Source organism: Hesperophylax consimilis, chromosome 23 (genome assembly GCF_061612785.1).
Source record: "Hesperophylax consimilis isolate HC1 chromosome 23, BYU_Hcon_1.0, whole genome shotgun sequence".
Taxonomy (NCBI): Eukaryota; Metazoa; Arthropoda; class Insecta; order Trichoptera; family Limnephilidae; genus Hesperophylax; species Hesperophylax consimilis.
The window spans coordinates 6,783,329-6,811,180 of record NC_142858.1 but is presented as its reverse complement, the minus strand read 5'-3'; the positions used below and the strand labels follow the sequence as shown (position 1 = coordinate 6,811,180).

The window sequence follows — 27,852 nt, the reverse complement described above, 5'->3', positions numbered from 1 at the left end:
TGACTGTGTTAAAATGTAAATGTTTGTTGGTTCAAAATCTTAAATCACCGAAAGATCTTCACCGATTGCTTTGAAATTTTGACACAACGTTGCATTCGTATATGTGTGTTTTTATATACCTATATTATATATGTCACCTGTGACAGGTAAAAATATGTTTTTTTTTAAATAGCGCCATCTGTTGGACGTAAAAGCAACATGCGCTATTGTTTCTCTATCTGCATAGACAGACTGAGCAACAGCAACGCGTGGCAGGGTACTGCAAGTTACAATAACTAACAAGTTAAAATAATAAAACAACAACTTTTTTACATCACTTTAATTTTTAACTTCATATGCAAAAAGGAATAAATTTGTGTATGTTTTTTCATGATCACAACATGTAAACTTATGATTAAATGTCATTTAAATAAAATTCCACATTCAGTTTTATGGTGCATAATGAGAAAACTAAATTGAAATCTTCAAAAAAGGTACATTATTTTTTTACATATTACTCACTTTTACCAACTCTTATAAAAATAACAATTTCAACATAGAAAACATAAACATACAATGAAATTTCTATTTATGTTCTAAAATGATTTTATGTTCATTCGATTATTCATGATTCTCCAAATACCTTAGTAACTAAATACCATTGAATTTAGCTCTTTTGCCCTAGTACACGTTGGCACCAAGATCCTTTGATGTGTGCAAGCAAACAGATAATAATCAGGTTGGCCAGCCAATGTTGGCGGCCAACGCGTGCAACGGCCGGGTGGTTCTGTACATTTTCGGCCAGCCCAATGCATTGGGCCAACGTGTACTAGGGGCATAAGGGTATTTTATTTAGTCATTGTAAAATACAGACAAATCTCGTACTATACATTGATAGAACAAAATTATAAATATTTTATATTCACATCAAAATAGTACTATATTATTTCACTATTGAAAAAACGACTCAATCACCATCCAGCCGCAGTTATAAAATATAATACAACAACAAAAAAAACAATAACTTATAGGAGTTCAATAAAACAACATATTATATATTCAATGAAATCACAATTTTGGATAAGCTTATTCTGTAAAAGCTATGCCGTGAATAAATATTATATATTATTTACTACCAATATCAAAAGATGGGTGGCTGGTTTTATTCTTCATAGGTACGGATGAATAACTTTTGTTTTATTTAAGATGAAATTTCACCAAAGAGGAGATAGTTTCACAAAGAGTCAAAGGAAACATTGTAGGTAGATTTATAAAAGAAATATTTCCATATGTACGAAGGCTGTTCAAAAAGTAACCACCATTTATTTGGCTATAAACACGAAACCCGAAAAGATACAAATATTTGAATGCGTGCCTCGTAAAACTACAATTTTCCACTATATTTCAACATATGTAGTCACCATTTAAATTAAAGCACTTGTCCTAGCGTTTCATCAATTCCAAATACCTTCAAGCCTCGGAAGGACAATACTAGCCACAAACATCATATTCCATTATAGGCTATGAAGGACACATAAATATTTTTATCTTTTTTTCTATAATGCGATTTGTTAGACACGTGATTTGTTCGTCGTTGGAAAGATAAATCAATATTTTTTTCAGTTTGTCTCAAATATTTATACACAATTACACGGATAAAATCCAAAAAAATGTCAAGTTGTATGATTACAAATTGGAGGGATTTTTTCATTGACACTTGAAAGTTAAGAGGTTAAGGCGAAATAGGTAGACTTGACCTGAAATTTGGCATTTTTGAGGCCACTTTTAGACGTATGGACACTTTTCTAGAAAAAAACACAAATTGATTTCGAAAGATCGTTATTTTATCTTGTAAAGTAAGATGTAAAATTTTGAAAAATAATATTATTTTCATATCATAATAAAGTGTTACCGTTGGACGATGCGCAGATTTGTTGCATTTTCAAAGGTGAAGTTGTATTATACAGCAAATATTTCAAATCATTGAATAATAATGTATAAACAATCAATAAATTATCTATCATATGTATGTATAAGAATTTTGTTTTTATTTCAAATAAAATTACTAATAAATAAATCCGAGCACGCGTTTTGTGACGAAAATCCCTCAATTGGACTATTTATTTATGGTCTTACAAATTGGTATAGTTCAGATTTTTTTAGAAAAATAATTTACCAAGACATAATTGAAACATTAGAAATAATTTATGACCAAAAAATATATTCTTAAAGTATATAATAGTAATTAATTTCGATTCGCGTTTGTTGTATGTGTCTTGCCCCGGCGCAAGCCGAAATTTTATCATTCCCCGCTGCGACAGTGCGGCGAGCAGACGTCTATTCCACGCCAGTCTACTTGATAACATTTTAAAGAAATTCCTCGCTTAAAAATGAGGAGGAAAATACCCTCGAAAAAAAGTTTTATTAGATAGCACAAATTACGACATCAAAAACGTACGTGGGAGATATATTTTCAGAAAAAACAAAGGTTAGTGATATTTAATTATCCGTGTACATTGTTCGTACTTATATGCTACAGGGTCGTTCGAAAGAATCAGTCAGAATAAGCACATATTTTTATAACATTTGGCGATAATTTTGTGTTGTTTAATTTCCAGGGAAAAGAATCAACTATGGACAGGAGTTTATGTCTGTTATCGTTTTTTCATGTATAAATGTTAAAACTTATGCCAAAGTACGTGAAACTGTTTGTGATTGGTAGTCAAAAAGTGACACGAACCAAATGAATTTCGATTCGTGATGTGCGATTCAAATCATTTTTTTGTTCATAATTTCTATTTTATTGTCCAATTCACTATTACATTGGTATAATTCAACATATTTAATGTTTTTTGTGTTACTTTTTGTCAGTTTCATAATGTCATATTGTGAATTTGAGCTTCTTGTTTTAGGAAAAAAAAAGAAGGTTATTTTTGACATACAAACCTATGATTTTTACTCATGAATTTAATAACATTTCGAAAATTAGACGAGTCAGGTCGCTCCGTTAATCATGAAAACAAATACATGAAAGCGATACAATATTATGCAATCGCATAACTACATATGTAGGTAGGTACCGTAGAAAATAGTTGGAAATAAAACCTAGTTTTAATATATAAACTACTTCAGTTGTAAGGAATAAACCCTATTTTCAATGTCATACATATCAAATCAAGTAATACTTTGAAGATAAGTATTAGAAATAAAACTTACCGGTAATACCTTTCGGACAAACGAATAAATAAGTAAAACAAAAGATTTTTACTCACCTTTGGAAAACTCGTGTAAAATATTTAAAAAAAAAAACAAATTAAACAAATATTTGAAATTTTTTTAAATGTATATTTATATACCTACATATTTTATATCTACCATGTCAACAAACTGCATTTGTATTTATTTATGTTTACGCACTCCGACGTATAATTTACAAATATGTATGTAACTACTTATAAGGAAGAAAGCTACAACCAAGAATTAAACAACAATAATTGTTATTTCATCGGAACCATGCTGTAGTTTTCACTGCCGCGCGAGTGGACGGCTCGCAGCGGAATGAATTCGGTATTTCTGTCTCGGTCTAAAAAAACGTCCGATCGCGAGATCGTCTTCTAACGAAATTTGAATTCTCGTCCGCTGGTTAAATCGCCTTAAGATAAAAGTTAAAGGCTGCACGGGGGACAAGGGATTATTTCAATCTGTTCATTCACATGAAAAAGTTGCTTGGCACTATTGAATGAGAATTTTAAGCTGAAGGTATTTCAAATTGGTGAAATACTATGACAGTGCTCGAATTTAAACGGTAACTATATATGTTGAAATATAGTGGAAAACCGTAGTTTTAAGTGGCACAAAATAAAATATTTGTATCTATGTAAGTTTTTTATTTGTAGCTAAATGGTGGTTACTTTCTCAACAGCCCTTGTGTATTGAGGAATTTCTGCAGCAGAAAAAAGTTACATTATGTACAAGTTAAAAATTAAAAACTGAGTTTAGAAAAAAGGGTTATCTAAACGAATCAGTAGTGATAAATTAGAACACTTAGGACGAGTTGTTTCGGAGTATTTGAACAATTGATCAAATTTCAACGTTCATTTCTGGGATCTGTGAAAGTCCAATTCAAGTTCTGTTATTATATCATTATAGGCTAGTTGCTTGACAAAACTGAAATAAAAACAGACCTTGAAAAAATCTTTCACAGAACTTGAAAATGAACGTTGAAATTTGATGAATTGTTCAAATACTCCGAAACAACCCGTCCTAAGTAACAAGTAATACCTATAGGCATGAGTGTGATAAAAACAAAACTAGGTTAGGTTTATGCTAGTTTATCTTCATTTTCAATTATAATTGCTTTAGATATTTCACTTTTTAAAAGAGTTCTGATTCATCGTGAAACTGGAAAATATATATATTATTATTACCTTTGAAGGTGTCTTTGTATGAAATATTGAACCTTTTTTCTTTTAATCTTTTTGTATATAAAAATATGAGTAAAAATTTTTGTTAAATCAAAAAAGGTCAGAAAATCTAAAAAATATCTAAGATATGACAAACTCTTAGCAGTGCAACCACCACGTATCAAATTCAAAAGTCTGATTGCAAAAAACATCACATGCTGTTGTACACATCAAGTGTAAAGTTGTGAACTTGGGTTTATTGTTAAAAATTTATTGCTTTGGAGAATTGATGTGTGTGTGCACAGTAACTTAGAAAAATAATTTATCCATTCGGCCCAAACTATTTTTTATACGCAATACAAACTCATCAATCCTACTAATATTAGCATAGATAGGTATTATTTTCGGTGTACAGGTTTGTTGTTACAAATATTTGAATACGGGAAACAGTAATGAAGAATCCCATAGGTGTAACTTTTAGAACATTTCATTATCTAGCCTAGTTTGGAAGAGTTTTTATCATTGTCTATGGGTAAGAATTGACACCATGTTTTCATAAATTATTTTGCTTGTGTGAATCCTTGATATATTTATCAATATTTCACAAGAAGTACCAGTCACCCTAAGAAAAAGGTTTAGGAAAATAGTGTTGGTACACCACGAATTGTGAGTTAGAGGTACATTGGGCTAGTGCATGCGTCGGTGCATACTGGCGAACAGTGCTACGGGCACAATGGGGACCAGGGGGGGTATGTTTTGGTCCACCTCCTCTGCCGAGAGCTGCGACTGTAACATACAAATTCAATTAATACTAGTAGTTCTGAGAACAGCTGACTTCTCATGATGTTTAATATTCCGGTTCTCTGGTGGAATAAAAAGGTACTATCAAACACAGCTACCATCTTGACAGGATTGGAAAGACTCGGAATATGCAAACAAATTTACAGACAGACGAAATGCAAAGTGATTGTGTTGAAACAGTACTTCGCCACGCTCAGTCAATAATGCAAATAATTTTGAAAGTTATAAATTAATGGTCCTTGGTAGGAAGCAGTACTAAATACACAACAGGGGCGGTCAGTCCATGTAAGCATTGAAAGCTCTGCTAGCATACCGCCAGCGTAAAAATAGAAAAATTAGACAAGAGCCTGCGGTTCTTAGAAATCAATTGGGGTATGTTGTGAGGCTGAAGATATTGGGGAGGGAAAGAGGAAGGTGGGGTAGTATCTAGGGCCATTTTGGTATACAAAACTAATTTCTAACCCATTCAATGAAAAAGCAAAAATGTAGTTATTTACCTGCAGAGTGGATTGATCATTATCCGATTCCTGACTGACAGTCACAGCTTGTGAAGCATTGGCGAAAATATGCAGTGGCGGCATGACTGGTTCCTATATAATAAAGTACAATTATTGAATATGGGGCCGTTCAAGTAGTACGTAAGCAGATTTATTACAATTATTTACCCCTTCTTCCCCCTTGTCACCAAAAGTAAGCAAAGCTCTTATCCCCCCCCCCTCCCATGCTTACGTAAAAAATGGTACCTATATGCATTTTTCTGTTAATGTATTGTTTTTTTATTGATTCATAAGCAGCACTTATAAAATAGACTTAGGATAGAGGACTTTAATGCACATAATATTCATTTAAACAAACTAAGCGAGTACCTAAACGTATTAATTATTTGTGGGAATGCCCGAATATGTATTCGGTTTTCAAACATAGACAATGTGTGGGTTGCCAATGTGTAAAAAAAAAATAATGCTGAGCAGTGCTGACGTAATCACTATCTCGACCCCCCCACCCCCCCATGTCATCAAAAATAAACAAAACAAAGACCCCCCTGCCCCCCTATAGTGCTTACATAATACTTGAATGGCCCCTATGAAAAATTTTAAATTTTCAAATTATGGAAATTTAAATTCACAGAAAAAGTTTTTACGATTTATTAATTTTAAGTTTAATATTCCCTGAGCACAAATTAATAACCTAAACCTTTGAGCATTAAAGCGACCTACGCTTCTGTTTTATAATTAACACTAGTACGAAAATTGTAAAGCTTCTGCGTAATATAAAAAGGCATATAAAATAGTAAAATATATATTTATTTTTTAATTATATAAATTATAAAAATTATTTATTTAAAGAACTGTGTTACTGGCATGACAAATCATCATTTGTTTTCAACTACAGGTAACTTTAAAAAAATAACAGCTGCCTTCAGAAATTTGGAAAAAAATAAGTAACATAGGTACCTCAGTGCTGGTTGCATTCCCAGTCAGTATCTGCGTAGTAGATGTAACACGAGTGCGGTGCTTAGGAATTTGGTTCGGCAGGTTTTGAGGATTAGCCTGAAAAAGATTACGAGAGATAACTCACACATAAGTAACACCCCACCTGGATGTAGTATACTAGTATTGATTGAATTTGAATGTGTATGTACATATGAGGCGTGTTGAAACAAAGGCAGCAATCTCCACCATTGGTGTAAAATGAGTTAGATATGGCGATGGATAGAGAATCAAAAATACTATCGACTGCTGCAAAGGTTTCGGAGCATAAACGACAATATTCCATACATTTTTGAATTTTAATATTTAGTTCCACAACAAACATGGCGATTTCCTTCAGGTTACGGAACAAAAACAGCAGTTTTTGTTTGAGCCAATCAGAAACCCAGAAATATGATATTTAAAACCGCCACCCCATACAAAGTGTGAACAGCTGGTGTGATACATAAGGTATTGGAAAAATACAAAAAAAAAACATTTATTGCATTTTACTCAAAATGAAAAGAAGTGGAGGTTGCTGTCTTTGTTTCAACACGCCTCATATACACATCATCGTTGTTTCCCACTTTGGTTTTAATGTTTTACAAAATATTTGCTGAATGACATTACGAAACTTATTTCATGCATGTTGGAATTACTTTCACGACACCAAAAACGGGAAATGTACAAAATTTAGTATCACAGCAAAACTTGGCACCATCAGCATCATGCTTTGTGTTGAAATGCACAGTATAATGCATCCCTTCAGCAGATGTATTTTCACTAAACTAATTGAGTCTTTCAAGACATTGGTGTTGCCAAAAAATCACATAATGTAAATTCGACTTTAGTGCTGCAATAGACGAGCAACTAGTAGCCGACGACGGCGCCAGCTCCGTGCAGCTGCATCTCACCAATTTTGCAGTTTTCGTACAAAAATATCGTTTTTTGTTGTCTGCGCACTGTTGAGTCAGCAGCTAGTGTTACCTTACTGCCGCAATGCTGTTGGCTAGTTGTGCGACAGCAACCCAACAACATTTATGCTGCCCACAATGCAATGCGACAAGCTGTTCGTCTATTGCAACCCTTAGATTAACCATTCCTTTTTGTGCAAAGAAGTCTTAATCCATCTTAAACCAAGTGCTTTACGAGGTTGTGAGACCAGTGGTTCTTTGTTCCGCCCGGGCTTCTGCAGCTTCACTGTGGTGAAATCAATTCAATCAAATTCAATCACATTCATGTGATTGTTCAAATGATTTGTTTGAAATGTTTTGATTCTGGCCAAGTAATTGTTTATTTGTGTCTTTACGATTATGAGAATGGATCTTAGAAAATTTACCTCTGGATGCTTTTCAACTCTACGAATATGCGAAGTGCAGTCTATTCCATGAACACTGCGTTTGTGTTGAGTCAGATGATATCCTGTAACACATGAAATAAAATTTTTAGAAACTGTAATAAAGCGGATAATTTAGACAATTCTTTCAAATCTTATCTATATTAAACACCCATCAGATCAGTGCTAAGATACATGCTAGCCCCTTACATAGAACAGCAAAGAATACTGGATTCTTTTGGGAGGAAGATCCCAATAAGAATCATTGGAGCCAATTGAAAAGCTGTCAAAAACAAGAAAAAATTGGGTTATCTCCGCTGGGCGGCATGTAACAAGGAAGAATATAGCCAATGTCGGGAGACTTAAACTCAAGTTTGCCAAATGGTGTGGGGGAAGATAGGATGGGACCAGCGACGGTGAAAGCACTTCTTAAAGGTAAGTATCGTACAATGTACATAGATCTGATGATTAAATAACATAATTATCAATAAAGCTTCCAAGAGAATTAATAATTGGTTAAAGAATGACCTTTTAAAAATCGGCACCGGATAATAGTGATGATTTGATATATTTTAGCATAAAAAGTTGTATAAGTAATACTTAAGAATGTCAGAGCAAATTACAAATGTGGACATCGGAAATAATGTAATGGTAATGAGCAAGATTAAGGGGTTACATACAGTAAGAATTTTCAAATAATCGTTTTTTTTTATCATTTTCGTAATGAACATTTATTTAAGTACACACCGAAAATTTCAAGTCAATCCGGCTATTATTTTAGAAGTTACACATATATCTGTAAAGACGTGTCAGAGCGGAGACGGTGACTCCAAAACGTATTCAGGGGTTTTAAAAGCTGCATCTTGTGAATTTCAAGTCAATCCGGCTATTAATTTTGAAGTTAGACGGTTTAGACATGCCCAGCAGATGAACAGGCAAATGAGCACTAATGACGCAAAAGTGAATGGTAAAAGAAGTCAGGGACACCCGAGGAAGACATGGCATGACCAAGTGAACCAAATAGAAGAGTATGTATGAGACGATGCTTGAAGTTTTGTCCTTCTTTACGTAATCCTGCGGGGAAACGGCGTAATGCTTATTTAGTTAGTTGCAATACCTAATACTACCCTCATGGAGTAACCAGATAAAACAGAACATGATAAAGGAATAGGTTAGGTTAAGAAGTACTTTTTCTTCACCTTACTTTTATATTCTCTTTTGTCACTCTTCTGTTTTGTCATGAAACCATCGTTAGGCTAGATTTTAATAGTTAGATCACCTTGTATGAATCCCTCGCCACATATTTCGCAGTTGAAACGCTCCCCGGTGTGGCGGCGCACATGCGACTTGAGGTCGTTGCCCTGCGCAAACCGCTTGCCACAGTACGAACATACGTACGGCTTCTCCCCCGTGTGTACGCGTAGGTGCACTGTCAGGTTGTACTGTCGCTGGAAACCTGGAATATTCAAAAATATAAGTTAAAAATCCACTTTATGGGAAGAATTAAAATAGACTGAATACTGTAGAAATGAGATCCCTGATTTTTATTTATTTATTTATTTATTTATTTATATATATAATTTGTACATTTATTTATAACAATTACAGGTAATAAAGCCTAAGACGTTATAATTGTACCATTTATGCAGTGTATATGCAATGCCAAAAATCTCGTAAATGCGCTATAGGACACAAAAAATAAATCTAATTTCTTATCTACCGCATTCAAAAAGCACGTAGCTCTCCCCACAGGTGAGTTCATTAATAAATTAGTGCGGCTTGCTCTACTATATAGAAGATTGCGATGATGCGTATTACAAGTGGTAAAATCATGAATGACCGCGTTCAAAATGTGAAGATACGGAAATAAAGCAAGGCTGATGTAAGCGTAATGGTAAAGATTAAGAGAGGGAAGCTAAGTTGGTTTGGGCATGTAGAGCAGATGAACAAAGAGAAATGTGAGAGAAGGAGAATATATGACATTTTTTTTTTTTAATTTTTTTTTTAAAAAGAAAGACAAACATTCCCGGGTTACGAATAACCCAACAATGTTTGAAAATCTCCTACTACCATCACAGAAAGCCGAAAATGTTGCTTGTGTTGTGATGGAGGACTTAGCCAGCCGAGGAATCGAACACGCGACGCTCGGGTGAGACCCAAGCGCTATGCCCACTCAACCACTGACCGGTTGACATGGAAGTTAATGGTATGGGAATGCCTATAGAAGACATGACACAAAGATGTGGACAACAGTAAATTGCATTCAGTGCAGTCGCTTTGCAGACAGAAATAAAGACCTGAAGCATGGTGAATTGTGTGAATGTTGACAAATACAAGTACATTGTAAAAGAATATTCCCTCCACAATGTCCCGATACCATCGACTAGCATAATAAGCTTAGCATCCCATTTTGACCTTTATCTCGCCTTCAACATATGAAGAATAATTCACCTTTGCCACATACTGTGCACAGATGTGTCTTCTCTCCGGTGTGGTAGCGTTCGTGGACAGTGAGGTCAGTGGCTCGGGGGAATCCCTTTCCACAGAACTTGCACTTGTACGGCTTCTCCCCCTTGTGGCGCCGCATGTGAATTACCAGATAGTCATTACGTATGAATCTGAGGAGAGAAAATTAAGGCATGATAGAATATAATAATCACGCATTATATACTCAATGAAAATACATACATGTCAAAAAATCTGGGGAACAGTGGTAAACTCATTGGCTCCTGACGCAGGGGTCATAAGTTAGAAACTCAAAGCATGGGCCAAAAATAAATTTATAAAAGCGTGCTATTTCACATATAATTTTAAAAATATATATATAACATCGTCGACAAAGAAACAATACCACCTAAGCGACATACAGTCGAAAAATCAATTTTTTACATAATTCGATAGAGAAGCGAATTTCGCCTGTCTGTAAACATAGTTCATAATACTACCACTAGATATCGCCGACAGCAGCAAATAAGCAATACATACCAGACAACCGACATCAGTTATATTTTTAATGAAATTAAAACTGTCTATTTCCAATACCCCCGCCACAACATAGTTTTGAGGTGCCATAGAAAGTTGATACTGCTCAAAAGTATTTGTCTCTACTGATCAAATGCATTTGGGCGGTACTATTTATTCGTCGATAGTATGTAGTTCATTTGCACCACGTTTCAGAGTGGCAGATGAATGCATATCGCTCTGGTAAGAGAACACTTATCAGAATCGAAAAAAAATTGCTTGAAATATCTTTATCCCTGTATAATGAGCAGGTTTGAAAAACTAGGTACTTCCCAACTAGCGATGAGTTGTTCATGCGCGAGCTGCACAATTGAGTTCGTTTTTTTTATGAGCCATATTCGTATGACTGCAGGTAAACCATACAACGGCTCAATTAAACAGTTATCCTTTTTTTTAGAAGAAATTTTATATAAATAGCACCATTAAAAATATCAAATAAATAAATTATAATAATATATTATTTGTTATCACAAACTCAGAGACGTGATCGGTGTCCGATAGTCGGACATCTGGACTTTGAAATACAAACTACCTACTAACAACCTAGCATCTTGTATATCTTGTGTTACTAGGCGGTGTACCGGTACCAAGTCGTACGACCATTATTACGCTGGGAGTTAGGAGCAGTTTTGGGCGGGCCGTAGCGGGAGTCGTGTCGTGAGACCCGTATCAGGCGAGTCGAATTGTGTGAGCGCAGTTTTCTCATTGCTCATACACTCTGAACTCACAGCTCCCGTTCAATTGAGTTGAATCTTTGAGCCGTACGAAAATATTGAGCTGGTACCGTGGCACCTGGCTCTTAATAAAAATGAGTTATGACTCATCGCTATTCCCACCATTACTCTTTCCTTCCCTACTTTCTTCAGCCTAATAACATAAACCGGAATTGGTGTTGCCACCCTTCGAAGTTGGGACTAGTGCAGTATGTAATCACATAAACTTGTTTTTTTATTTCACGGAGGAATATGTACATGACAATTTTTTTTACCTTTGACCACATTCTGAACATAGGAAAGGTTTCTCAGCTGAGTGCCACTTGTTGTGCTCTTTAAGGTGCCATTTGGAGTTGAAGGATTTATCACATACTTTACAGGTGAAGGTCTTATCCCCTGTGTGCATTCTCATGTGAGTATCCAAATACTTGGAGGTTGTAAATCCTGCAACAAAATTAAAAAATAATGAATATGTTTTAGGCTAAGATGGCTAGGATAATTATATGCTATATACAACTTTATATTCATATCGGTTGTACAGGTCTCAAAACTTATTGATGTAGTCGGAGGTACTTTAGATATTATGGACACACAAAATCTAAGGTTATAAAATAATTATTTACTGTATTCTCTACTCGTTATCATCAACTCATGAAAACATGACACAGAGGAAGTATTTTACTAGATATTCCAAGGTCCTGGAAAAATATACCTCGTATACGGGATAAAGTAGGCCTATTTTTAATTTCGGTCTTCAATGGATCGAAAAAACTTGTTCTGTGGTTTACAAAACTTATACATATAAATACATATGTGAGTTTCACTGTAGGTACATGGATAGTTTTATTCACGCTTCTGGCAATTCAAAATACAATTTTCACAGCCTTGCATAAATAACGTATTATTCAGAAATTTGAAGAATAAGATGTACATGTATACCTCGGTTGCATATGGAGCAGAAAGCGGTTTTGGGATTTTTCTGCTTTCCTGAGTGTAAAGCTACCTTGTGTCTCTCTAGGTGCTCAGCTTTGAAGAATCCCTTTGGGCACAAGTCACATGTGTAGGGCTTGGTGTCCACATGTGACCACATGTGCTTGTTCAAGTGGTCTTGCCTGGAAATAAATAAAATTTTAAACACAACACAAAAACAACTTAAAGATGTTGTAACTCAAAAAATATCAATTAAGATAGTGAGAATAAGTGGCAGCCTGCAACTTAAAAACAACAAAAAAAAAACTTTTAAAATCAGGGCACCTTAACTTAAAGGTAAAGTTGAAATAGTTTTGATTTACAAATAATTAATAAACAAAAAATTAGATAAAAAGTAATACCAATATTGTTATCTCCGGGATTTCTCACAAGACTATAGAAATCAGCCGATACATATTTTCAAAAAAAGGAATTGGATTCTTTCATATCAAGTTTTAAATAAAATAAAAAAAATATGTGCTTGGAAACTAAACAAAATTCAGTGCTATTATGAATTGTAGACAATTGAATGGTCCCCATTGAGAGTCAATTCTTAGCATCTTTCAAGCAAAACTATCATGTTAAGTTTAAAGCAGTGTCAAGATTATTGAATTTGAGTTCACATTTACGATCAACTTACCGGTTGAAAGATTTATCGCAAGAATTACACTTGTATTTGTTGAAAGATTCATGGGCAAGTTCGTGTCTCCGCAGACGATGGACGTTGTTGAAAGTCTTCTCGCAAATCACGCAGCTAAACAGAATAGTGTCTCCCGTGTGCTTGGCCATATGAACTTTGAGGTTGATCTCAGTCGTGAGAACCTAAAAAATACAAACATTTATTTAATATGAGTCACTTATGAATATGTATATATTTATGCACATAAGGATATTAATTTTAGCTGTGTTTATCTATATGTATTATAATTTGATTAAATATTTTGTCATCAAACAAGACAAATACCTAATAACTTGTAATTGTAATTATTTTAAAAGAAATACAAACATTCCCGGGTTACGAATAACCTGACAATATTTGAAAATCTCCTACTACTACCACAGTAAGCAGAAAATGTTGTTTGTGTTGTGATGGGAGACTTAGCCAGCCGAGGAATTGAACACAATACACCTTTTGTTGTTAAATTTAACAATAAAAACTATACATATTAACCTCTTTCATGTATTTGGGTGACAGAAGGTCTTCAATATGAATGCTTGTGAAAATCAAAGAGTTACTTGTACATATTTACAGGGAGTATAAAAATATGTATGTAGTCAAACAAGAAGAGGGGTTCTAAAACGATTAACTCATCCATGTCCTGTTCTCATAAATTCACGACAACTGAGGATAGTGACTCAACACACTTTTGAACAGTGAAATAATGTCATGAATAGTGATGAAAAAATGATGCTTTAGTTTAGGTTTACAGGTCAGGTTTTTTTTCACTTTAAATGACTTTATATCACTTTTCAAAAGTGTGTTGAATTGCCATTGTTGTCATCGAACCTAAATTCACTCAGGCGTATAATTTATACATGCATATCTCTTTACTGCCTTCCTTCTTTGTGGTATTTAATTTTGGGTAATTGTGAGGTTGAAGGGTTTGAAGACGGGAAGGAGATGAGGTAGAGGCAGGTTAAAAGCAGGGAAACACTGCTAAATCAATTTTAAGTAATTGGTTTATAAATATGCAGAATGATAATAATCTTACCCTGTCACACAAGGTGCAAGGGAATTCACCAATCTCATCAAGCTCTGTTTTAGGCAATCTTTTCACCTTGTGTTTTCTTTTGGGATCGAATTGTCTTTTGCGACCTCGGAGCCCTTTCCGTTTCTTTAGTTGGATCGGTTTATATTCAGAGCAGTCGCTGCGGATTTCCTGGAAGAACATAATAATATGGTTATTGACCGACTAAGCGATTATATGTTTTTGATGTATGTATCTAGTAAATCGAAAATGCACACAAACATACCTCACTATTGTGACCATCCATAGGATCATCTGCTAGAATGTCTGTATAGCTTTCACCATCCTCTTCATAATTTAGATTTTCCCTGAAAGAATATGAAGAGGGGTACATATTATTACATGGCATGTATGTACAAAGATACATTATTATTATTATTATTACACATTTTATATATTGTATAAGAAGTTAAAATGTATTACGCATTTTTTAATTCTAAAACTGAGAACGAAAATTCTATAACAAATCAGCGGAGCTAAACATACATACGCTATCTGGTTAGCGCATTTACTACTTTTTAACCATAAAACAGAACAAGTGTTTGTATGAAGCAGTGAAAACTCTTCTTCTTTGAATTTTTATCTGAGCTTTCAGTCAAAATCCATTAGAAAAAATAGTGTTGAACTCTGTAATAAAATTGCCAGCATTTTTCTACATACCTTTCAGCTTCTTCAAGCAGCTCGTCTAAGGGTTCATCCTTAATTGTAATTTGGGGTAGTAATGTCATTTGAGAATCTATCACTGATCTGAATGTTTTATCAGGTAATCCATTTACTTGTTTGGGTGACAAATTATCAGGCAATTCAATTGGTAATATTTCTATTTTGTTATCGCCTACAAAATCTAAAAAGAAGAAACATTAATGAAATTAAAAATTTTCACAGCCTTTTCATAAATTTGAAAGTGTAAAAATTGCTGCAAAATCAAATTTTACCATCGTCTTTTTCATGAACTAGATTTTTGTGTAATGAAAGAGCTTCAGTGCTTTTAAAATTCTTTTTACAAATCGGGCAATTGTAGACCCTCCCGTTGCACGAGGATAAATGACTTTGGTAATTCTCATATCTGAAATAATCAAAACATCTTTATTAATAAACGATATTGAGGTGTTCTAAAGTCAACAATGTGGTACAACTGTGTAATGCAAACAAGAAACATAAAGTTATGTGGTAAATACTCCAAGGACGGGTTGTTTCAGAGAATTTGAACAATTCATCAAATTTCAACATTCATTTTCGGTTTCTGTGAAAGTCCTATTTAAGTTCTGTTATTATATAATTATAGGCTAGTTGCTCGACAGAACTGAAATAATAACAGAACTCGTAAAAATCTTTCACAGAACTTGAAAATGAACTTTGAAATTTGAAGAATTGTTCAAATAACAACCCGTCCTAAGTATCGCCCTGGTGAAAGACCATATCTGAATGGGTAGATACTGTCTTTTCCATCTTATTCCCCTCTACACGTCCTTCAGACTCACAAAATACACGAAATTGGGGATGCCACAGGCACCAAATATTGTGTGCATAAACACAGATTAAAAAAAATAACCTTACTTGTTATAACCTAGCTCACAATTTTCACAGTTGTAAATCTTCTTCTTGCCATGAACGGCCATGTGTTTTTTTAAGTTTTCACTTTTCTTGAAAGTAAGTTTGCACAGTTGGCATTTTAATAAAAACTGAAAGAAAAATATAAATTACTAAGCAGTAAAATAATTAGAAATAATTATAATTATAATAATTAATTATAATAATCAGCGATATCAGTTATGTGTTTTTCATCAAGAGTTTTAGGACTAGCTTCAAAAAAGACATTGTGTTTATACAATAAATATTTCAGTGGTTTCATTTAGAATAATTTCCAAAGTACAGTAGAACCTCGTTAATTCGAAATCCACCGGACATCAAAAATAATTTCGAATTAACGAATTCCCACGTAATTCGAAATTTTATGAAGAAATAAAAAAAAAAAAACGCCGAAAATCGATTTTCTCGGCCGCCTCTTCAAATCCAGGTGGAATTTTAGTTGTAAATTCGTATTAATACCAATTATTTCTTTATTTTCGCGGCCGATTACCGTAGCGGGAGGGCCTTTAAATTCAGATATTCACAATAAATTCGTAGAAATGCTATATATTTACGCGTAAATCGAGATTTCGCTGCCGATTTCGGTCGCGGCCTACCCTTTAAATTGAGATATTCGTAAAAATACGATATATTTCCGCGTAAATCTAGATTTCGCGGGATTTTTCCATCGCGGCCGGTCCTTTATTTCAAATATCCGAATTTAAATTCGTAAAAATACGATATATTTCCGCGTAAAACGAGAATTCGCGGCCATATTCCGTCGTGGCCGGCTCTTTCAAATTCAGATATTCGAAATAAATTTGCAAAAATACGATATATTTCCGTGTAAATCGAAAATGCGCGGCCGATTTCCATCGCGGCCGACCCTTTAAATACAGATATTTGATGTCAATTCGTAAAAATATGATATATTTCCGCGTAAATCGAATTTTATTGGCAGTTTTTCGTCGCGGCCGGCCTTTTAAGTTCAGATATTTGAAGTAAATTCGTAAAAATATGTCATATTTTGGCGTGAATCGAAATTATTCGGCCGATTTCCGTCGCGCCGTATTTTTTAACTCGGATATTCGAAGTAAAGTTAGTAAAAATACGATATATTTCCGCGTAAATTGAAATTTCGCGTCCGATTTCCGTCGCGGCGGGTCCTTTAAAATTCAGATATTCTAAATAAATTCGTAAAAATACGATATATTTACGCGTAAATCGAGATTTCGCGGCCGATTTCCGTCGCAGCGGGCCATTTAAATTCAAATATTCGAAATAAATTCGTAAATATACGATACATTTACGCGTAAATCGAAATTTCGCGGCCGAGTTTCGTCGCGGCCGACCCTTTAAATTCAGATATTTGGTGTAAACTCGTAAAACTACGACATATTTCCTCGTAAAACGTATTTTCTCGGCACTTCAAACTCGGATATTCGAAATAAATTTGAAAAAGTACGACATTCCAGTGTAAATCGATTCAGATTTACAAGATAATAATACTAATTAGGACGATGTATAACCACGTAAAAATACATTTTTCGGCGTTTTACCGCCACGGCTGACTTTTAGATTCAGATTTACCAAATATTATGATTTATTTTCGCAATTTTTTCGAATTACACGAACAAATTTTCGTGCGCGGACAAAAATAAATTTCGAATTACGAATTAACGAATTTCGAATTAAAAAAATTTTGTATGAAAAAATTTTTCTGCGGAAATTTATTTGGCGAAAATTTCGAATTACGCGTTTTTTCGAATTATCGGGGTTCGAATTAACGGGGTTCTACTGTACAACACTGGAAAGTAATTTTTGCTGATTCAGGCATTATTTTGAGAGAAAACCGTAGGTGTAATTACTCAAAATTATAAATAGAATTACATTATTTTACATCAAAATATACTACATTGTAAAATTATAGTGATTTGTTTTTAGCCAACGTTCGGATAGCATTGCAGTGTCGATCATCAGGGCAGATGTGTAATCTTATTTTATGTGTAATCTTATTTACACATCTGCCCTGATAATGGACACTGCAATGATGTCCGAAACGTTGGCTACAGAAGGAGGTAGCGCAACACGGGCGCAACACGGCATAACACCCCAAAAACAAATCACTCATAAGTTGATCGCCGAAGAGTGCACATTCGAATAATCAGTAAAGTAGAGTTGGATAAAGTAAGGCTATGGTTTGCAGTGCAGACCATCATGGGACTTTTCTGCACAGGACCTGAATGTTCATTTTTAACCAACCGCCTAGCATAACGACATTAAAAATGTATGAGGTGGGTAAATTATAACCCATTTCAAAAAAGTGTCTAAATAAAAAGTGTATCATATTCAATTTTGGAAACAAGCCCGAACTATTGTGTACACAATTTGGGATTAATAGTTAAGTTTTTTGCAGCCAGTAATTTGTGCGCCACTGTAAAAAGGACTAGTAATTCGTAAGCAGATTTTATTTTCAAAGTCTAAATATTTAGTGATTATTACAAGGCGAGTTGCCCTTTTACTGTCAGATTAATTTATTTACAAATCAGGGAAAGGGAGAAGGTCAGGCAGCCTCCCCGCTCTGCGCAACATGCTTTGTTCCCCTTTCCCTGGTGGGCTGGTCTATTAATTTTATGTCTATGTGTAGAACCTTTGTACTTACGTACGTATATATTTGTACACAGATGCTTAGAGCGAAATTTTGTAGCCTGTGTTTTTTGTGCTTATAGCAATCTTTTATTCAAGCCCGTTGACAAAGGTAAGGGAGGATATAAGATGGGCGGAGACCGAGGGGTGAAAAATAGTGATAAAAATTACCAATGACTTCTTTTTAGCGTTAGTAATACCGTGTATCTGAAGCATGTGCTTCTGAACAAGTTCCTGGCTGACGTAAAACTTCCCGCATTCCACACAAGGTTTGGCGTCAGCGGACATGTGCCTCTTCATATGGGAGCTGAGTCTGCAAATAATAAATGTGTATTTAAACAGTATTTCACAGATTAGTAATGAATATATACAAAAAAAAATGGAAAGGGGTATACCCACACAAGTATTATTTGACATTGCAGCTAAGGTTCGCTTAATATTCATTTCCATACAGGTTTTCTCTATTTATGCCAACAGGTGTTCATACATATAGCAAAGAACTTTGAAGGTTTAAACAGAGTTAGTCGATAACCAAGTGGGTAGGTTTCTCAGCCAGCAGTAAGACGGATTGATACTTACAGCAGGTAAAACATACTTGCTTTCAGAACAAGTTATGCTCAGTAAAACTTTCTGTACTCTGAATCATTGTAGGTGAAGTCAAACTTCATCACAACTCAAATTTAAAAAATATCAAAATCATTTTCAAACAAATTGCAGTATTGTTTATAGTATGATTATAAACTTTATGGCTATTTTAGATAAGCTGCTTCATCCTGTTGCGGAAAACTGGTACAACAGTAAGAGTATTTTCATATGCATTATTACCACGTGTGATGTGAGTGATATCTACGTAAGGAAATAGTCATTTATTAAATATTAGATTATTTGCATTTTAGCTAACGAAACTTGACACTTGTAGCCATTGTATTCCCAATCTAATTGACTTAACATAACATTTAAGGACGGGTTGTTTCACCGAATGTTAACAACTCTTCAAATTTCAAGGATGATTTTCAAGTTCTGTGAAGATTCTATTCAAGTTCTGTAATTATTTCAGTTTTGTGAAACAACTAGCCAATAATAATATATATAACCTTCACAGAACTTGAAAATCGACTTTGAAATATGATGAATTGTTCAAAATCTGTGAAACAACCAGTCCAACTATAGTCTCGTCAGATGAAATAAATATACCTTTGTATGTGCATATTATTTCATTATAACTATTTTTTGTCTAATAATAGTGTCTTAATACTTACGAAAAGATGGTTCTAAATTTTTTCTGGCACTGGGAACAGTTATGGATTTGTACAACATCTGTCAGTTTGGTTTGAGTGCATTTTTCATTACTTTTCAATGCAGCGATGACAGGATCCGTAATACTGAAACACGAATATAAATTAGAGTTTTTTTTAATACATTCTTAATTTAATACACATTGAAAATACATGACTTTTTAATTTACAAAAAAAATATCATTGCATATCACTTGAAAGTATTAAAACTTATTTACACTTCGTTTTATCTTTCTTTGTACCTATTAACTTCTCAAACTATTGTGTGTAAGTGCTTGAAATTTTTATGTAAATTAACATTGCATTTAACATATAGCATATTTTTCTTTTTCTAATAGCGAGTGCGGCAGAAAAGTGTGGAATGCAGTAACAAAGACAGAAATATTAACTGCTTCAATAAATAAACTAAAAGTTTTTGATAATAATATCTTAACGGAATGAAAAAGATTTTATTAAACATTAACTAGTATAAACAAAAACCTCTCACTTAATTAAAATTGTAAGTGAGGAAATCTATAATTATTGGTTGTATTTTTTGTGTAATGTAAAATTATGAAATTAAACTGTTGATTTCCCAAAGATTAATGTACAGACATTTAAAGTAGGCAGCATATTAACGTGTTGTACAATGACTCATGGCAGTATTGCAAAAGTTATCCTAGCATTGCACAAGTAAGTGTTTTTAAATAGCATATTTTTATATTATTGTACTATTCTGTATAATTGTAGTACATAGATTTAATAAAATATCTATAATTCAGAAGAGTTTTTTTTATTATAGGAGACGATTGACGTAAGGTTTCCATGAGCACATCGGCCATAGGCCCATTGCGCTATCTCCCATTTTACCTCATTCTTTTAACAGTAATCAGGTCCTTTTTATAAAGTTCACCAGGGTTGTCATTGGATACGTGGCTATGTCTTCTGGTTCTACAACGAGTCTTCCCAGGTATCTGAGCCTTGTTCCCAACAGGGCGGGACATTGGCACAAAAGGTGAATTGGAGTCTCTTCATCCACATCACATTTCCTGCATCTGTTGGTGTTTTCCACTCCCAACAACTGCATGTGTCTCCTGAGATGGCAGTGTCCCATTAGTAGTCCTACCAGTTCCCTCAATGAGTTTCTGTCCATATTGAGTAGTTGTCTGGTTCGCCTTGGGTCTGGTCGGTTTATGAGTACTTTGAATTGCATCATTCCGGGTGCCCTTTCCCATTCCTCCCAGTGTGGAAGTAAGAAGAGTTAATAAAAGCAAATGAAACGATTTGATTCCCGTTTCTACTATTGGTTGTTGTGTTGGCGAGGGATTTTTAACTACGGAAAATAATTAACTGTGTTCATGACGCTATAACTATATTATCATCTCACCCCACATCCTTCTTAACTTCTTCACCATACAAATGTGAAGCCTCATTCAAATCTCTGACTTCTACTTTGATTGATGGCAAATCAGAAGTAAACATTGTGTTGAAGTCAATTATGTCAGAATTCCCAGATGCGGCCAGATGTTCTTCTTTAACTGCTGCAAACAAATAAAGCATTATGTCTCAGTTGAATAACAACTTTACATAATAGATCATTATAGATGATTCAAAATAGACCATGTTAGATTTTGAGGTGCTTCACATCCTCGGGAGCTGGTAATAAATCAGAGGGGTTCAATTTGAATCAAAATTACTCCCTTTGCAAAACAAGTTAAAATTTGGGAAGGTATGTAATGTAAGTACAAGAAGTCTAAAAATCTAGTTTTAAATTACTTGATATTATCTGAAACAGCTACCACTTCAAAATATAAATAAGAATTAACTCAAGATTCGTTTCGTAAGAAAGTCGACTCAGTAAGTCCGCTGTAGATATGCACAATGCATTTTGGCAATGTGAAAAACTCCTTTGGAATCAACATGCATTTGCACGCTGGCCCCTATTGTACATGACACTATGGGAGTTTGTCCACATACACGGTGAGGCTACATTATGTAAACACAAGGTGTGATATGTCCAGCGTGACATATGATATGACGTGGTTTTGTGTTTTATAGTATCTTTAAAAATATTAAATGGGACTATCCAAAGGAATATAATTACTTTTGTAAGTGGGAGATCAGTGTTATGAGAAAAGACCATTGATTGTTTTACTTATTTTTAAATTTTCTGTGCATAATATGCAATTATGTTTCATTTCTTATTGATAATAATATTTGGATGATTTATATAGCGCCGTTTTTGTGCAAAATCACCTCAAGGGCGCTATGATGTTCATCCTAATGAATGTCAGCAACTTAGCACTTAAAAATGACAACTAAAGCATGCATCTCAAAAATGCTAACAGTGACTTTCTCCAGTGTCGTGAACATGGAATACACAAACACATTTCTCCTGCGGTGTTGGCAAAACGTGTCATGTACAAGTCTCTTAGGGTACATATTTATTTCATCTAAGAAATTTAAGAGATGAATAAAAAGAAATAAAAGTAAAAAATTGGTGCACTATAACTGAGATTTAATTTGGGAGGCGGGTATGGGTACCGCCGCCCCGGGAATCATTTATTGGATTACCAACCCAACACCTCTGCCATAAGTCAGTGCCCAAGTGGTTTGCTACGTTTGGTGCCCGGGTTCATGGGGTGAGGTTTGTCTAGATCTTAGCAGCGGATGCATTTGCCCGCCTACTGCGTGGCATCGGGAGAGACTGGTTGAGGGAGACCTTTTGATTTCTCCAGCCGGACTCTCTCGACCCATCGCCTTGCACCGCAATGGGAGGGATTGAATTAATACATCCGTCACTCCTTGACCGTTAGATTCCTACCCACCCCTAAAACCTTTTTCCTTCCCAGAACTTTCTCGCCATTCTTTCCTTAAAAGACCCCTCAACACAGCAACCCCAAAAATGACAGGCCCTGAAAGAATTTTCCTTCGTCGGGACCTCCTGTGAGGAGCGAATGTAAAAAATAAATAAAAATATCTCATTTTCTTATTGCTGAAGTTTTAAAATACTGAATTCGATTCCATGCAGTTTCAATGAAAATTAATATTAATTTATGTTTTAGCTCATCTAATATGTAAGTAAGGGTTGACTTGGCAAACTTGAATTGAAACTCGATATTTCGACTCATCCCCTTCTTTTTTTCTACACTCAAAAGACATTGCAAAAACATACCAATAGGGTTGGCTGTTTCACCCCTCATATAGTCACCTTTTTCCGGAGGTTCAACATTCGATGTGAGTTTCTTGAGCTTCGCATCCGATACCTCGCACATGTGCTTAAAAGAATATGCTGAATACAGTTGGCGCGAACAACGCTCACATATCTGAGAAGGCAGGCCATCATTTTCTCTGATCTGTGGCCAAAACAGAAACACAAAAATAAATTTCAAGTACATAATAAGAAAGTGTTATTTATATCGCACAAGAGAAATGAAGCAAATCAATATTCACTCCGCCAGTTGCTGTCCACCGCAGGTATTTGATAGATTGCTGAAATTAGCAGTACAATGTTATTAAACTCTTTGGACATGTTAACTTTCCTCTTACAATGGAAAAAATTCCACACACTCTGGTGCTGCACACTCCGTATACATTGGAATTTTTGTGATTTTAAGAATATGTGCTGCCAATGATAAAAAACATAAACACATGATGTGTCCATCGGCATCGGCTGATTTACCAAGCAAAAATCCGCATAACTCTGCAAGTTAGAAATGCAAGAATTTAGGTATTTTGGCAAACTTTTGATCGATTTCTCGACAAAATATATTTTTCTGTTGCATTCGATAAATATTCAATACCTCAAATATCTACTCCGTGTTTAGTATATTTTCAGAGATTTTAATAATTAGAGTCCATGGGAACTCAGTTGACAGCACCGAAAAGGAAAGGTTTAATGCCTCAGCAAAGGCAAATCGAGGAGATGACACTAGACATGCCCAAATAGTTTCATCGTCAGACCTAGAAGCGATGTCGGAATCCATCACATCAACAATAAAGCATATCATCAAGCCAACAGTCCTCAGGTTGGGCGCCAGTGGACTGTCGAAGTCCAAAAATAACAAGGTCATAATTACCTGCTCTAAAAAGACAGACGCCGTAAAATTACTGACAGAAATTTCAAACAATAATAAAGGATCTCTAAAAGCTCATGACCTACAGTGATCCTCAAAGGAGTTGCAAATAAAAATAAAGACAATGAAATCCTCCATATGATCATTCAGCAAAATGATCTTATCTATGAAACAATCCAAGGCCGAAAACCAGAAGACTGCATGAAGATCCTTGGAACCATAAACAATCGAAACGAACAATTAAGGAACATAGTACTAATAGTCGACAGAGAAATAAGAAAAGCACTACTCAGTCTCGGCCGTATCAACTTCGGGCATTCCTCCTCTAATTACAATGCTGTAAAAGAGAGGTGTCTCCACTGCGCCGGTGAGCACAAATCGATAGTGTGCTTCAATCAATAAAGATGTGTACTAGCATAAACAAATAGTAGACATTACCCTTATCAGAAAAAATTAAAGAAAGAGCCCAGCATAGAACCGACCATGGAAAATAAGGGCCTTATATAAAAACAAAGGATTCATGTGAATTTTGATATGATTATTCTAACCGAGTGGTGGATAAAAGAAACATACCAACCAAAAGAAATTCCTAAATATAAAGTTTATCACACTGAAAACAATTATATTCAAAATGATGGAGTTGTCGTTTACGTTTTGGAATAATTAAAAATCACAGTTAAAGAGCCTAACTTTGTGGAAGGAAATTGCTTATTAATAAAAATAGGAAATGATATAAATATTGTGACCTTATAACATTCACCATCTTTCAGAAAATCTCGACTTTTTTAAGCTCTTTAAATTCAGTACTCTCAGAAGTAAATGACGTTTAAAATATTATCGTAACAGGAGATACTAATATAGATTTGCTGAACGAAAACCATCCAAATACTACTACAATATATCAATAACGGAGAAAGGCCTAAAAGGTGCTATTCTCCTACCAACACGGGAAAATGCCTGCATTACCACATTATGGTAAGACCTCGTAAAAGAAGCAATGCTATTTATAGTCTGCAAAACTGCTATCACAGATCATTTCCCTGTAATGCTGGCCCTAGAGATGAAAATTATTAGAGAAAATCCAAAAAAATATATCGAAACACTCAAATTTTTAGATAATTAAAGAAGACATGTCATAAGAAAACTGGACATCAATATTGACATCATCAGACGCAAATCTTGCAATGGAAATTTTTGTTCAAACTCTCCAAAATACAATAAAAAAACATGGAACCATAAAACAAAACAAAAATAACAAATAAAGCATTACAACCATGGATTAACACAGGCCTAATAAAATGTATTAAGAAATGAGATAAGTTTCACATGCAATGAAAAACTCAGCCAAAAGAGACCATAAAACTTAATTATATTAGATATAGAAATATGTGCAAAAAACCATTAATTGTGTAAAAGAGGAATATTACAAAAGGAAAATCGAAAATAACTTACAGAACCCAAAGAAAATTTGGAACATACTTTACGCGAACATAAATTGCTAACATAGCCCCAAATAAAATCACAGACATCTCGCAAATTAAGACGGAGCAAATTATAACAAATAACACCAGCCCAGATATAAATAGACTTACAAATACTTTTCAACAATAGGACAGGCACTTGCCAATATGTCCCTAAATAAGATGAAAACAACAACTTGAAACTACAGAGCAGGAAGAAGCCAACAAAATGATGAACAAAGTCTCACAACGCTTAACACTGCCCAAGGATTCTTAAATGCACATTTCATAGTGTTGAAAGAGAAAAGGTGTCGCATGAACAATTGTTTTTGTTTACGTGACCAAAAGGTTAAGTCCTTGTAAGTCCAATACCGCGAAACAACCATTTGTAAAAATGTTCAGGAGGGGAATGCGCGCTCTTGCTTATGTACTGGGAATGGTTCATTCGCAGTATTGACTTTAACACAGGCTTAATAAAATGTATTAAAAAACGAGATAAGATGCACATGCAATGTAAAACACAGCCACACAAGACCATTACCAGCAGTCTATTGTAAATTTTAAAATTTTAAAACACCAATCAATGCAGCTAGTGCTGTTCGACTTAAATCGCCAAAAAAAACACATTTCGAAAGGACTGGCTCATACGCAGTATTAAACGTACACTGATGAAATAAAATTATAAAACATTTATCATACTAGAATTTTAATAACAAAAACAGTAGACGCAAATTGAATATGAATACAAAAACGACATAACTTTTATCATATTTTATCATGGAGATTTGAAAAATACTGAATACATTTCAATACAATTGCATAATAATTGACAACAGGTAATGGGCGCTTATATAATTCCTACGACGAGTTTCATTTATTTGATACTTGTGAAGGGGATGCACGATAATGATTACATTTTTCCTTTGGGGGAAGCAGACATACGTACACCGTTTGTCTCATTTTCAAATACCTACTATTTTTAGTGTGTAAGAAAGAGCTGCAGTCTTATTGTTTAAAGTCATCGCCATGTCATTGCCGCATGAATTATAAATGCGCGTGACGTCTTTCACATCGAAAAAATAAATAATACAGTAAACAACGCCAACGCCACACCAACGCACCAACGCCAAATAAAACAAGCAACACTAAAATAATAATTAATCAAATTGATATTTTTATTACAACACATTTTTATTTATATTATTATTTTGGTAAAGTTTCCATACTCCGCTAATTTCTAAATATGTCCAAATTAACGAAATAACACTTTGTATCAACTTAATTAAAAGAAACAACTATTTATGTCGGGAGATATGTAAACAAAACACACTATTTTTTTTTTTTTTTTTTTTAGTTTGGGTTATTTACATTTTGTGCATATTTAGAAAATTTTGTAAATCGATCTTGTGCAGCTATTTTGGATTTTTTTACTATTAATATAAATATGCGCAAATTTATTATATAACTCAAATTAAGAACCTACTTTTACCATCTCTCCAGACGAAATAGTTTCTTGTAGTAAAAATTGAAACGAAATAATTTAATAATCTGTTCCTATTAATAGTGCGGAGGTTAGGTAAATATTTACGTTTTATATTATCACGCTACCGCACGCAATTTGAACAAATATTTAAAATACAAATAATATTTATTGTAATAAACAAGCCTCATAATTTTGGGTTACTTTTGCAATTACAAAATATTTATAGATAGGTGGATTCATTACTTATGATGGATAATATATTTCATTTTTTAGAAAAAATAAAAATCTGTTTTGAAAAATCAAAAATAAATTAAATGTGAAAATTCTTATGCCAATACTTATATAAAAACAGAGGTTATCGCCAAACCTAGGTAGCAATACAAAAATGTCTTCACGTGATTATAATCAAGTAAAAACATTGTCGCAGAAAACGTAAAGCGGTATAAATAGTTAACATGTCTGAAATATGATAAAGGGGATGATAATGGATTGAATACATCGCATTAGACATTAATATAAACATTAAAATTTAACCTGTATCTGTGTGCTTGACATTAGCATTTCATTCAGGCGCGGCTCGTGCTGCGGTGAGTTTTCATCTATTGTAAACAAAGATCTCAGTTCACCGCCTTCCCTCAGACAGCCTCGGCAGGTACGTTCAACGTCCATCACTTCGCTATCCATTTCGTTTCGCACTGGCTTAATAGCAACTCATATTAAAAGCACATAATAACTCGCAATGTAAAGTGCAGCTGAAGTTGGCTTGAGCGGAATCACCATCACCACCATATTCGGCGACGCCTTTGTATTTTGTATTCAAGATGGCGGACAGTTTGCAAGTACTTTTTTCAAAGATACTGAACAAGTGACTAGAGAACTTTGGAAATAGGTACCTACTCTTTTAT

The 27,852-nt window shown here is 34.3% G+C and overlaps 1 protein-coding gene across 6 annotated transcripts; it reads right to left on the bottom strand.

Moving 5' to 3' along the window:
* Positions 1–350: 350 nt before the first annotated feature.
* Positions 351–27,762, bottom strand: LOC149412271 (uncharacterized). Of its 6 annotated transcripts, none has more exons than XM_089645802.1 (20): positions 26,948–26,984; positions 26,439–26,609; positions 23,104–23,284; positions 21,316–21,469; positions 19,914–20,036; positions 18,826–18,967; positions 15,997–16,121; positions 15,375–15,505; positions 15,100–15,283; positions 14,666–14,747; positions 14,404–14,571; positions 13,332–13,513; positions 12,662–12,834; positions 11,998–12,166; positions 10,440–10,606; positions 9,268–9,444; positions 7,992–8,074; positions 6,638–6,733; positions 5,681–5,773; positions 351–5,168 (listed from the first exon to the last, which is right to left on the bottom strand). In XM_089645802.1, exons 1-20 carry the CDS (start codon positions 26,954–26,956, stop codon positions 5,070–5,072), a joined length of 2,709 nt encoding a protein of 902 aa, XP_089501928.1. In that variant the 5' UTR covers positions 26,957–26,984; the 3' UTR covers positions 351–5,069. The 6 variants fall into 6 exon arrangements, with proteins under 6 accessions (XP_089501928.1, XP_089501929.1, XP_089501932.1 ...); XM_089645803.1 differs by having other exon boundaries at positions 21,316–21,466; XM_089645806.1 differs by having other exon boundaries at positions 23,140–23,284.
* Between the last annotated feature and the right edge of the window lie 90 nt (positions 27,763–27,852).